The sequence below is a fragment of the Bubalus bubalis genome, chromosome 2, assembly GCF_019923935.1.
Source record: "Bubalus bubalis isolate 160015118507 breed Murrah chromosome 2, NDDB_SH_1, whole genome shotgun sequence".
Taxonomy (NCBI): Eukaryota; Metazoa; Chordata; class Mammalia; order Artiodactyla; family Bovidae; genus Bubalus; species Bubalus bubalis.
Window position 1 is genome coordinate 6,441,598 of NC_059158.1, and position 13,095 is coordinate 6,454,692.

The 13,095-nt window shown below is 41.7% G+C and overlaps 1 protein-coding gene across 2 annotated transcripts in view; it reads right to left on the reverse strand.

Moving 5' to 3' along the window:
* The window catches only part of LOC102395523, a 377,402-nt gene that overhangs the window by 246,634 nt on the left and 117,673 nt on the right, over positions 1-13,095 (reverse strand). For both annotated transcript variants that reach the window (XM_044926869.2, XM_044926862.2), the window contains exons 2-3: positions 11,761-11,893; positions 3,686-3,746 (exon numbers count right to left, since the gene is read on the reverse strand). In XM_044926869.2, coding sequence (XP_044782804.2) covers positions 3,686-3,697 — 12 coding nt within the window. In that variant the 5' untranslated portion in view covers positions 3,698-3,746; positions 11,761-11,893. The remainder of the gene's footprint in view (positions 1-3,685; positions 3,747-11,760; positions 11,894-13,095) is intronic.

A 13,095-nucleotide genomic window follows, 5' to 3' on the forward strand; every position in this document is an offset into this window, starting at 1 on the left:
CATTTTCCTCCACCCTCTTCTCAATTTAGATTCTCTTTTTCCTGATGAGTCTCTTTAGTTCATGCTAAAGTAATCCTTCAGTTACATTTTGCATCAATTCCTTCATTCATTACTCCTTGATAAGTGAGTGTACCCCTGTAAGCATTATTATTTTTAATAAGTTCACATTAACATAGTAAGCACTTGTACTTCAAAAGTGAAATTAAAGAAACAAATTTATTCCCTAGTATCTTCCTGCTTCTCACTGATATTTATTGAGTTCTGAAAAAAAGAAAGCAACATATATAGAAGCCTTAACTAAAAATACTATGGATATTCCTCATGGATTTTTTTCCCTTCACATTCCTGTTTAACTCATTTAATACAATCTAACTCTAAAATCAAAATGAGCAGCTTCTAATCACACATTCATATGTGCGCTTAGTATTAAATCTCCTTCTCTTATCAGGTCTTTCTTTGAAATTTTGGTTCTTCTGTTAACCATAAGTACACGATAGAGGGTGGAAGAAAGTAATACTTGATGATCTGAACAAAGGGGGGGTGGGGGAGAACTGCCTGCAGTTTGTAAGAACTGACAGTGTTTTCAATGATATTTTCCTTTTCGTGAAAAAAGCAGCAAATATATTTTGATGCCCACACTCTCCACTGGCAAGGAAATCCATGACCGAGTAACGCACGCGCGCCACAACAACACACCCATTTATGACCAGTGACAACCAAAACCTAGGAAGTTTTTAAAAGAATGTGATTGTTGTCAGAAGGCATCGGTCTGCACCACGCCCGGGCGGCGCTGGGAGCGGTGGCCGAGGGGCGCGGGCCGCGCGCCTCGGAGCCTGGTGGGCACAGACCAGCCAGGGAGAGGATTCTGCATACTGCACACATCATCGCTCAGTTCAGGCCAGTCACATTGCATCTGGGATCACCCGACTGTGCTCCATGAAACCGTCAGCCCGCATTTGTGTCTGGCTGTTTTCTCCTGTCCGGCTGTAAACAAGGCCGGCTCGGGGTCGCCGCCCTCCCGCCTGCGTGCGCAGGACCCCCCCCCCCCACCACCACCCCCCCCCCCCTCGCAGTCAGACCCGGCCAGCGGCCCCCAGAGCCGGAGTTGACGTTCCTTCTCCCAGACGGAGGTTCCAGGGCGCACGGGGAAGTCACAGGGAGAAGCAGCTTTGGAGTGACAGCCTCAGGGTCCCTTTTCAGAGACACTATCTCAGATTCCTAAGCAACCTGGCCTGGCGGGTCTGTTCCATGAAATTAACGGAGGTGTTCCTAAGGTGAACCATTGTTGTTCAGCAGACTAACTCCGCACAGTCATCGCGTTGCGGAGAAGCGGGTGGTGGTGATTGTTTTTGTTGCTTCAGCGCTCTGAAGCTTTGCTTGGATCAGCCCCCTCCGCACCTCCCACCTCCAAAAAAAGGCACGGGTAGAAATTCTGTCTGGCCCACCTTGTAGGAACCCACTCATGCCTGGATTGCTGGGTGCAGTGCTGTGATGGTAAACAGGAGCCGGTCTGTTGGCTTCTGTTAGCACCCACTTCGGCCACCCTGTTGCCTTTACACTAAAGCGAAGTTCAGTTTGGAAGCCACTTCCTCTCAATAATAAAAGGCAGGGGTGTGATTGGAGCCCTCTTCCTTGGCAAGTGGCATAAAGCTGATATTTAGTATTCACGACATTGAATTCTCCTAGACAGCTGGTGTGTCCCTGTTAAGGCTTTCATTTATTCAGCTTGAGCAGGAGCTCTTTTTGTTCTCCCAGTCTATTACTTTGTCTATTTAAGGGATAACAGCCAAAGTGAAACAGCTTGCAATTTGCACCTGGCTGCTCTAAGCACTCCATGTTAGATAGCGTGGTGAGCACACCCTTCACTGCTAATGAGAGCAAGACTGTGTAGGGCTGAGTGCAGTTTTGTTGGGGCTTTATAGGATATGATAGTGGTTTTTTTCTTCTGTAAGTGATCTGATGACTTCCCTATTCTGATCTTTTAGGGTTCCCAGAGTAGATGAATAACATTCCAAAAATGTAAAGTTGCATTTTTTTAAAAAAATTTAAATGTCAGGTAACTAAGAATTGAATTAATATTCGGCCTGAGTTGCCTATGATGAGAAAGAAAAAATTTAAATGCTAAATGATTTCTAAGTTGTTGCAAGCACAAAACATCTACAAAAAGTGAAAATGTTAGTTGCTCAGTCCTGTCCAACTCTTTGCAACCCCACAAACTATAGCCCACCAGGCTCGTCTGTCCATAGGATTTTCCAGGCAAGAATACAAGAGTGGGAGCCATTCCCTTCTCCTGAGGATCTTCCCAACTCAGGGATTGAACCTGAGTCTCCTGCATTGTAGGCATATTCTTTACCATTTGAACCACTAGGGAAGCCCCAAAACACCTATAGAGACCTTTACTTTGTAAAACTGGCCATGAAAAAAAAAAAGTAGGTAAAAGCATTTTAGACAAATTTCAGAAATGGGACTAGTTTTGGAAAAACTGTCAAGTGCTTGAAAGTAAACCAAAGTTCTCTACTTCTATTACCTTTGAAAATTAAAGAACTGAATCAAAAATAAAACCTCGAATGACTGACTTCCAAATCTTACATAGATATCTTACATAGAATCTTACATTGATCTGACTCATTATCATGTGAATCACAGACTCAGTTTTCAGCAAATGCAAAAATATCAGCACATATGATTCTTTCCAGCTTTTTCCAAAGTTCCCTGCATCCCGCTTAGCTCTGATTCCTTTGAGGAATTATATCAGGGGACTGGCATCTATTTTTTGAAGAATTTAAATTAAACTTATTGCAATGAAAGAACTTTTTATTATGGCTTATAGCACTTTCCCAAACCTTATGTATTTTTTTTACATCATTATAATGATTTTTGAATAATTTGGAAAAATCTCCTTGAAGATGATCCAAACTTTAGTAAATTACATTTATATATTTATGCGTCTTCTGTTAATCAAAGGGCCCATGCTTCATTTGGATTCCACAAATTTCTTGCATTGGCAGTTCTGTTGAAGTAATCGTGGTGGGTTCAGTGAAGTTGAGGTGGTCACAAATGTGGTCTCGCTGGTAATTACTCTAGTTTAACACGATCGTTGGCCTGCATCTCCCTGACAGAGAACCTTCCAGCTTGTCAGTGATGGGCCCTTTCCACACAGCTTCAGGAGCCCCGCCAGCCACTGCCGAGTCTGGTTAGGTCAAAGGGTTGAGCCATGTGTAATTCAGAACAGAGGGGGTCCCACGGTCACTCCACAAAAACAATTACACTACTTATTTCACTCCAGCCCTTGCCCAAAACTCACAAGCCTCATAGCTTCAGTGCAGTCAATCTAATTCTGCCCCTGGGCGATAAGCCGCATGAAAATACGTGATGCTGTGTTTATAAATCTCATCAAAAATAGAAACAGTGGACAGGCACACTGAAGCCCTACTAAGGATGGTGGGAAGCCTTGGAAATTCTGAAGGCACTTTTGTTTCTCTTCTAGAGACTCTCTTTTGCGGTTACATTGTCTGCTCCACTCGTGAATCATCCTCTTTACTCGTGAGTGCTGCAATGGAGACCGCATTCCCATTCACTTCTATACTTTCTCTCCACGGATAATATTATGAAAAATAAAGCTTAAAAGGCTGCTTTTAAACAAAAAAAAAAAATCAAAAAGGGGCTCCTGTTACATCAATCTTACCTCTCGATCCATGTTCTCTGCTCCTTGCCCTTGGCAATGCACAGATTTAAATCAAGTTCCTCTGAAAAAGAAAAGTAGTATTTGAAAACTAGAATAGATTGGCCCCATCTTAAAACATATTAAGCAATTTGGGGTTGGAGAGATAGAGCTACGATGCTTCTTAACGGTCCCCGCAAATCTCCGTTTATAGTCAATAGCATTTGATTTGGTGTCTTGGTTTTTTCAATTTTTTATTTTATTGAAGTATATTTGATGGACGGAAGAGCCTGGTGGGCTACAGTCCATGGGGTCGCAAAGAGACGCGATTGAGCGTCTAACACACACACACACACACACACACTTGACTTAACGTGTCATGTTAATTTCCAGTGTCAGTACAGTGCCTCAGTTACACATACACATATTCTTTTCCCACCTAGGTTATTACAAAAGACTAGTATCATCCCCTGTGCTCTTCAGATGGCAACTTGTTTTTATTGTTGTTCTTGTTTGTTTAGCTAGACTTCTAACAAACTGAGAGCTGGCAAATATTCACAAGATGTTTTACACAAGTAATCTCTAGGAAAAAATCAGGCTTCAAGTAGACAGCCTAAACTTCCTTCTTTTATGCCTAAAAAAAAAAAACTTCAGATTGCACTGAAGTTTATGATGAAAACTTGCTTTCACAAGCTTTCAGTAGATTTTATTTTTATCTTTTTTTAAAATATGAAGATCTAGCTATGCAACTGTCGAAAGTAGATAATATCTGAGAATGTTGTTTAGTCACGAAGTCATGTCCAACACTTTTGTGACCCCATGGACCGTACCTGACCAGGCTCCCCTGTCCTTGGGATTCTCCAGGCAAGAATACTGGAGTGGGTTGCCATTTCCTGCTCCAGGGGATCTTCCTGACCCAGGGGTCAAACCCAAGTCTCCTGCATTGTCAGGCAGGTTCTTTACCACTGAGCCTCCTGGGAACCCCCATAGCTGATAAAGTTAATGATAAATACATATACTTAGGTAGCAAGCAGATTAAATTCTGAGCACATCATCCAACAACGATATGGATTACGCACACTTCATGAAAGGAAATGTGTCTGTAGCACGCATAAAGAATCCTTAGAGTCCTGCAGTTAATTATTCAGTTCAATCTATAAGCTCTTCCGTGTGATATTACTTCAATTGATAAAAATACTGCACTAGAATACAATCTGCGGCCAGATGATTATAATAAGTGGGAAATTTCAAAAATGAGGGATTGTCCTAGCATTTATTAGGTTACTATAAATAGTTACCAAAGGAGCTTTTTAAACTTGGAATTTGCCCTCTTGAAATGGTTATCAGTATTTGGCAGTAAAACAAAGTATATCATGTATGAATGATACATGTGACTTTTTTTTTTTATTCAGAGCTCTCAATCGTAGTTTTAAAAAGTCAGTTCACAAAAGGCAAGCGAGCTCTTTCATGGCAATCAGCGTGGCAAAAGGAAAGATTTTAGTCCTTTTAGTGGTAATTTTAAAGCTCTTTTATGTAAGTGAAACATGAAAGATTCAAGTTGATTACCTCTAAAATGGGGGGGGAAATGTAAAATTATCTAAAAGAAAAAAACTGACATTAAAATGAGGAAATTTTAGCCAAGTAACAGAAATCGAAGTTCAATTTGCTTGTTTTATTCCACGTCACAGTGACTGAAGAGGAATTCAAAAGCATCTACTTCTGAGAACAAACATGGAGTGGAAATCTGTTTTCTTTTGTTTCTTTGAATTTGGTATCAACCTAATACATAGCTGACCTTCCCTGGTGAAGAAACTGCCTGCAATGTGGGAGAGTCAAGTTCAATCCCTGGGTCAGGAAAATTCCCCTGGAGAAGGGCATGGGACCCTTCTCCAATATTCTTGCCTGGCGAATCCCAAGGACAGAGCCTGGTGGGCTACAGTCCACGGGGTCACAAGAGTCAGACACGACTGAGTGACTAACACAATACGTAGTTAATATTTGTCTTTAAAATGTTTGTAATTTGTAAAGTTGCTCACTTTATGCTCATCATACATTTATGTGGAGACATAGAATCTAAAATATGCAAGCCGAAAAGCACAGGTTGTCTCTCTTCACATCATTCTAGTGCTCAGGAGACTTGCAGATAAGGCAGACCACTTCTCTCTCTTTGTAGAAGGCTACGTTTTAAATATCTTTCTGAACCATATTCAGAATGCAATTTACATGCAGTAAGACTGAGCACAGTTATAAAATAAGATCAGAATTCCTTCATTCTCTCATATAAAGCAAGTCCTTGAATCTAGAGAGCGGTTTGATAGAACCAAGTGATGTATCATTTTAAAGCAGGTACCACTAAAGGAGAAGTAGAACCCAGTATTCCTGGGTCTCATGACTAAAGGGTATGGCAGAAGGTCCCTCTGGCCTTGGTATCTCTAGGAGCTTAGATCAAGCACCATTTGCAATAAGGAATGTCAGTCTCCAGGTTTTGATGAGCTGGGATTTGGGGTTTGTAGTCAGGTTCCTTATGATTGAGATACAGCCCGCTGAACAGAGTTGGTAAAGAATAATAGAGCCATCTTGAACCGGAGAAAATCAGAGAGCATGTTCCCTGGCTGTCAGGCATAAAAAAGACATGGGTAACATATTGGTTCTGGCCTAAACATTAATACCTGAATGTGTGTTCCCAGTTGCGATTCCTGGGAATTTAATTTGAAGACTTCCAAAGTGGGAAAGCAGTGTTTAAAAGCTTTAAAAATGACCCAATTGCTAAAAGCTGTGACAAATAGATGAAAAAAATAGAGGCGAGACCAGTTTCAGGGGCCAAATAGGTGAGCTGGAGGCAGCGGAGTGGATTCTGAGGAGTGGGCAGAATTCGGAAACAAGCCGGCAAAGGTGAATGGAAAAGACCTATGAGCACAGAGGGCTGATGAAAATGAGAATGAGACGTTCACAGAACAGTGAGCAGAATCCATCAGCAAACAGTACTTTTAATAAGTTACTGATTGACGAACAGTCACCACACCCTCATAAAAACCTATCACTTATGTGACTCACCAAAGATGAAGCCAATCCGAGAACCGATATTTTTGCCAAATTACCTCTATGACCTATATTATCAAGAAAGTCCAAAGTGGCTTTCATTAAAAAAACAAAAGGGAAAATAACAGTTATTAACACTATCAATTTACCCCAAAGCTTGTGATTGGCCTTTCAGGAACACCTGACTTAATGAACTAATGAGCAAAACTTTCACTAAGGCTACAAATTTGGACCATGGTGTGGCATGTTTGCTGAAATTCAAGCAGCCTGCACTAGGGCTTGCCAGGTGCCACAGTGGTAAAGAATCTGCCTGCCAATTCAGGAGATGCAGGTTCGATCCCTGGGTCAGGATGGTCCTCTGGAGGAAATAGCAACCTGTTTCACTATTCTTGCCTGGGAAATCCCATGGACAGAGGAGCCTGGTGGGCTACAGTCCACGGAGTCACAAAGAGTCTGACTGAGAGGCTGAGCATGCACAACACGAATCACATTTTAAAAGCCGGTCTCAAACTTGCAAGCAGGTTGGTAATTGCAGTATAACCTGCTTGCAAGTATCCCGTTGACCATATCCTGTGGAGCCCAGGTTAATAATCACTAAAAAGCTAATTTGTACACTTTTTTTTTTTTGATTGCTTTAAGACTGATATTAAAATGGCTTTCACTGAAATTGTTGACCTTGTATTTATTGCAAATTAAATCCTGGCGTTGCCAAATCTCCGAGTACGGGTTCATTGCTTCCAGAGAAGGGAATTAGCATGGCTACAGCTGTCATTCCATTGCATTTTTCTTCTCAAGCAGACCAGCAAGGGCAAAGATGGTGTTAGACAGAGGTCGCAAGCCAGATTCTGTCTGCAAACATGCTTTGTTTGACCTCCACAGTGATTTTAAACAGATTGAGCCAATATTGAAAAATAAAAAAAATTGCCATCAAAAATCTGACTTCTGGCTTCTCTTGGAAAATTTTTTAAAATTGGCAACATCGGTGGGGCGTGGTGGCGGCATGTTCTTTAGGCAGTGTTTCTAGTGTCCGGGGTCCCTGCTCTCCTTGTTGCAGATCACAAACCAAAATGTAAGCTCCATAAAGGCAAGGTACCAACTTTATTGCTGCATATTTAGAGCCCAGAACAGAGACTGGAAGGAGTGGGTGCTTGGCAGACAGTTAACAGTGAATGATCTCAGGACTTCCCAGGCGGCACAGTGGTAAAGAATCTGCCTGCCAATGCAGGAGACCCAGGAGACATGGGTTTGATCTCTGGGTCAGGAAGATCCCCTGAAGAAGGAAACGGCAATCCACTCTGACATCCTTGACTGGAAAATTCCATGCATAGAAGAGCCAGGCCGGCTACAGCCCATGGGGTTGCAAAGAGTCGGGCACATCTGAGCAACTGAGTGCACATGAACGCACGAAACGATCTCAAGAGCAAACAGATACTTTAACAGATGACTTTAAAACAACAGGCAGTGCTCAGGAACTGCTGCAACATGCCTCAATCTAAAAAAATTAAATAAATGTGCAGGTCAAATAAATTCTGCCAGTCCTAAGGCAGAGAGAGAGAGTACCCACATATCATTCTGCTAGAGCTGCTGTTTTTCTTTTTTTTTTTTTTCTTTTTTTTTTCTTATAAAGAAACATTTCTCTGCATCCCTGCCACTTTCAAAAACAGAGCCACAAGTGTCAAGGAAAATGACGGTGATCACAGACCCAGAATTCTTCACTCAGTTCTATTTCTGGTCTGGCCTCTATACTGCTGCTGCTGCTGCTAAGTCGCTTCAGTCGTGTCCGACTCTGTGCGACCCCATAGACGGCTGCCCACCAGGCTCCCTGTCCCAGGGATTCTCCAGGCAAGAACACTGGAGTGGGTTGCCATTTCCTTCTCCAATGCATGAAAGTGAAAAGTGAAAGTGAAGTTGCTCAGTCGTGTCCGATTCCTAGCGATCCCATGGACTGCAGCCCAGCAGGCTCCTCCGTCCATGGGATTTTCCAGGCAAGAGTACTGGAGTAGGTTGCCATTGCCTGGCCTCTATAGGGATCTGAATTTGACGTTTCTGTGAGACACATGCAAGTAGGAAGATACTTCTAATAACAAACTGGCCTACCAAGTCTCCTCTCTCATTCTGTGCAATCATTTTTTGTAGTGCAATCTAAATCTATATTAGAGAATAAATAAAAGGGGACTATAAAATTTACCTTGGAAAGTCACTACTTAAACCTAACATGTGCATGCGTGCTCAGTCGCTCAGTCATCTCCGACTCTTTGCAACCTCATGGACTAGAGCCCGCCAAGTTCCTCTGTCCATGGGATTCTCCAGGCAAGAATACTGGAATGGGTTGCTATTTCCTCCTCCAGGGGATCTTCCCGACCCAGGCATCGAACCCTGTCTCCTGCATTGACGGGTAGATTCTTTACCACTGAGCCACCTGGGAAGCCCTAAAAACATAACACACTATCACTTAAATAAAGAGTCAGAATAACACTGTGGAATCAACTTGTGTTAACAACCAGAAAGACACTGGTCAAGTATCATATATTTACGCATATATGTGGAATCTAGAAAAATGGTACAGATAAACCCATTTGCAGGGCAGGAATAGAAATATGGACATAGACAATGGATGCGTGTTGGGAGATGAGCGGGGAGATTGGGATTGACATATATACACTACCACATAGTAAATAGATAGATAGTGGACAGCTGTTATATGGCACAAAGAGCTCAGCTCGGTGCTCGGTGGTGACCTAGAGAGGTGGGATGGGGCTGGGCGGGGGGGTGGGGGACGTGGAAGGGAGACCCAAAGGGAAGGGTATATACGTATACTTATGGCTGATTCACGTGTTGTACAGCAGAAAGTAACACAGCATTCTAAAGCAAGTATACCCCAGTACATTTTTTCAGTCTCTTGCACATCGGGAAATTGCTTAACTTCTAAAAGTCTCCAATTTCCCTGCATAAGAGTTGAGAAATTTTAAAAATTGTGTATGTCAAACGTCCAGCTTCCACTTAGGGTACGGAAACCTGGCAGGTGGTTAGTCCCAAACATAAAGCAAAACCACAAGGAGCTATCCCCTCACACCTGTTGGATTGGCTGTTATCAAAAAGACTGGAATAACTTGTGCTGGTGAGGCTGTGGGGAAAGGGGAAATCTTGTGCACTGTTGGCTGGATGTAAATTGGTACAACCACTACGAGAAACAGGAGGGAAGGGTCTCAAAAACAAAACAGAGCTACCATATGATCCAGCCATCCCCCATCTGGGTATAATCACTATGTCAACAAACTTCTGCAACCTCACGTTTACCACAGCTTTGTCTACAGTAGCTTCCCTGGTGGCTCAGATAGTAAAGAATCTGCCTGCAATGTGAGAGACCTGGGTTCGATCCCTAGGTTGGGAAGATCCCCTGGAGGAGGGCATGGCAACCCACTCCAGTATTTGTGCCTGGAGAATCCCCATGGACAGAGGAGCCTGGTGGGCTACAGTCCATGGGGTCGCAAAGAGTCTGACACGACTGAGCAACTAAGCACAGCACAAGACATATAAACAATCTAAATGTTCATCAGTAGAGGAATGGATAAAGAAGATGTGGCATATATGCAATGGAATATTATTCAACTGTGAAGAAGAAGCAAATTTAGACAAATATTGTGTGATCTCACCTATATGTGGAATTTTTTAAAAAACACACACAGAGAAGCAGAAAGTAGATCTGTCATTGCCAAGGCAGAAGTAGGATGTGGGGGTAAATGAGTGAAGGTGAACTTCTAGTTCTAAAATAAGTAAGTTATGGGATCTAATTTAAGCATGCTAACTGTAATTTGTAGTGCTGCATTTTTTACTTGAAAGTTAAGTGAGTAGATCTTGAAAGTTTTCATTACAAAAAAAAAAAGTATGCAAAGTGATAGATGCATTAACTAACCTTAGTGTCGTTATCACTTTGCAATATTTATATATCAGATCATCATGTTGTACACCTTAAACTTACATGGTGTTATATGTCAATTACAGCTCCATAAAGCTGGAAGAAATATGTAATTAATGTGTTAATAGCTCCCATATAAAGACTGGGTAACATAATGAATATATGAGGAATTTCAACAAAGGGATAGAATAATAAAGAATCAGATGGAAATGTAGAAATGAACAATATGGTAAGGAAAATGCAGAATGCCATCAACAAGCTCATTAGTAGTCTAAGTACAACTGAGAATAAAATCAGTTGAACTCAGTGCATCAGCAGCAGAGATTATCTAAATAAAAACAGAAAGGCAAAAAGAGAGCAAAAAAAAAGAGCAGAGTATCCAAGAATAATAGAAAAATTCCAAATGGACTAACATACCGGTAATTTTGAATATAGGAAAGGAAGACAGAGCACATAGACAGAAGAAGGATCAAAGGAAAAATGACTAAAAATTCCCTCAGATCAGTGACAGACACCAAAGCAGAGGTCGAAGAAGTTCAGAAAACATCGAGTAGGATAAAACATACACATACACACATCACGCGCAAACCACTGAAAACCAACAGCAAAAAGAAACCATGAAAGTAACCAGAGAAAAGAGGCATATCACACGTAGAGGAACAAAGTTAAAAATTGTAGCCGACTTCTCATCGAAACTCTGTAAGCCAGAAGAGCATGGGCAGACATCTTTAAAGAGCAAAAAGAAAAACAACCCTAAAGCTTAAAATACTATAGCCAAGGAAAATATCTTTTAAAAATGATGGTAGGGAATGTGGGTATGGCAGAAAGAAGAGATTGTCAAATCCTAGCCCCCAAGAAACAAGGGAAAACTGGATGGGAGAAAAATCCAAAACAACCAGTTCAGTCTCTGGAAAGAGGCCAGAGGCTAACAACCAATGGAGAAATAGGCATTCATGGGAAACTGCAGAAATAAGTGTAAGTACTTTGGTTACCTCCTTGACCCAAGGCTGCTCCAATCTCTGCAGTGACCCCTAACACCAGCTAGGCTGGTGCAGTAGTACTTCCAAAGAAGCACTGGCAATAAAAACCAGCAGTTGCACTGCTCTGGCATGGAATTTTGGTGATGAGGATGGAAAACTCATACCCAGTTGTACTGTGAAAGTATCAAAATCCATAGAAAACAAGTGTTGACGGCCCGTGGCTCTATTACGCTGGGTTGCAGTCCCACTTGGGATACAGTAGATCACTCGACTAATCAGAAATTTGATCAGGAGGTCCTGGAAATGAGAGACCAAAGAAAGGCTATTAATAAATGGGTGCTCCATGGATCCGTGCTGACCAGGAGTCTGTGCACGTGTTCAGGGAAGACTCGAGACTATCCAAGCTGTGTGCGCATCCCCAATTGACCTGGATGCTGTGCAGATCTACAGAAAACACCCAAGAGGACCTGGCAGAAAGTAGACCTGAATTTTAAACATGTTCCCAGCCCCACGCACAGATCCATCAGCAGAGGAGTGAAATCTTACAGACGCAAGGTGTCTGTGGACAATCCTTGGTTGATCACTGTGCTCTGCAGATGCAAAGGAGCCTCCATAAAATGAACCTAAAACTGTTTATTAAAGTTTGAAAAAATTCAGAGAGACAGCAGCAGGCACACATCACAGGGAAAACAGACTTGATAGCTTAAGTTCAAGCAAGTTACTAAAAACAAAACAAATGAAATATAAGCCAAATAACAAAATAAAACAGCAACAACAATGGTCCTCAAGGCAAAAGCTCAAAATCACATTTGCTACACCATATTATCTAAGATGCAGGTTTTCAACAAAAATGTATAGGACAGTGAAGAAATAGAAAAGTGTGACCTATATTCAGAAAAATAAGCTGTCAACAAAAATTAACTCTGAGTGGGTAAGGAGGTTGTGTTTAGTAGACAAAGACTTCAAAGTAAGTTTTATAAAATGTTCGAAGAATTCTAAGAAACTATGGTTTAAAATGTAAGGAAAATATATTAATAGACTCATATATAAGAAATCTCTAAAAAAGGAAACTATAAAAACAGTCAAATGGAAATTTCAGAATCAAAAGATATAAAGACTACAATGAAAAATTCACCAGATGGGTTCAAGAGTTCATGAAATGAGATGGTAGAGAAGGAATCAAGAATATTAAAGATAGATTAATAGAAATTATCCAGTTTGAAGAAGAGAAAGGAAAAATGCAGACAAAAATGAGACTTCTGAGAAGAGATGAAGGGAAAAAAAAAAAAGGTAAAAAAATCTGAAAAAATAATGGCCTGATAGCAAATAGCCTTCCCTGGTGGCTCAGATGGTAAAAAGAACTCCTGCAATGCAGGAGACACGGGTCCGATCCCTACGTTGGAAAGATCCCCTGGAGAAGGAAATGGCACCCACTCCGGTACTCTTGCCTGGGAAATCCCACGGACGGAGGAGCCTGGCAGGCTGCAGTCCATGGAGTC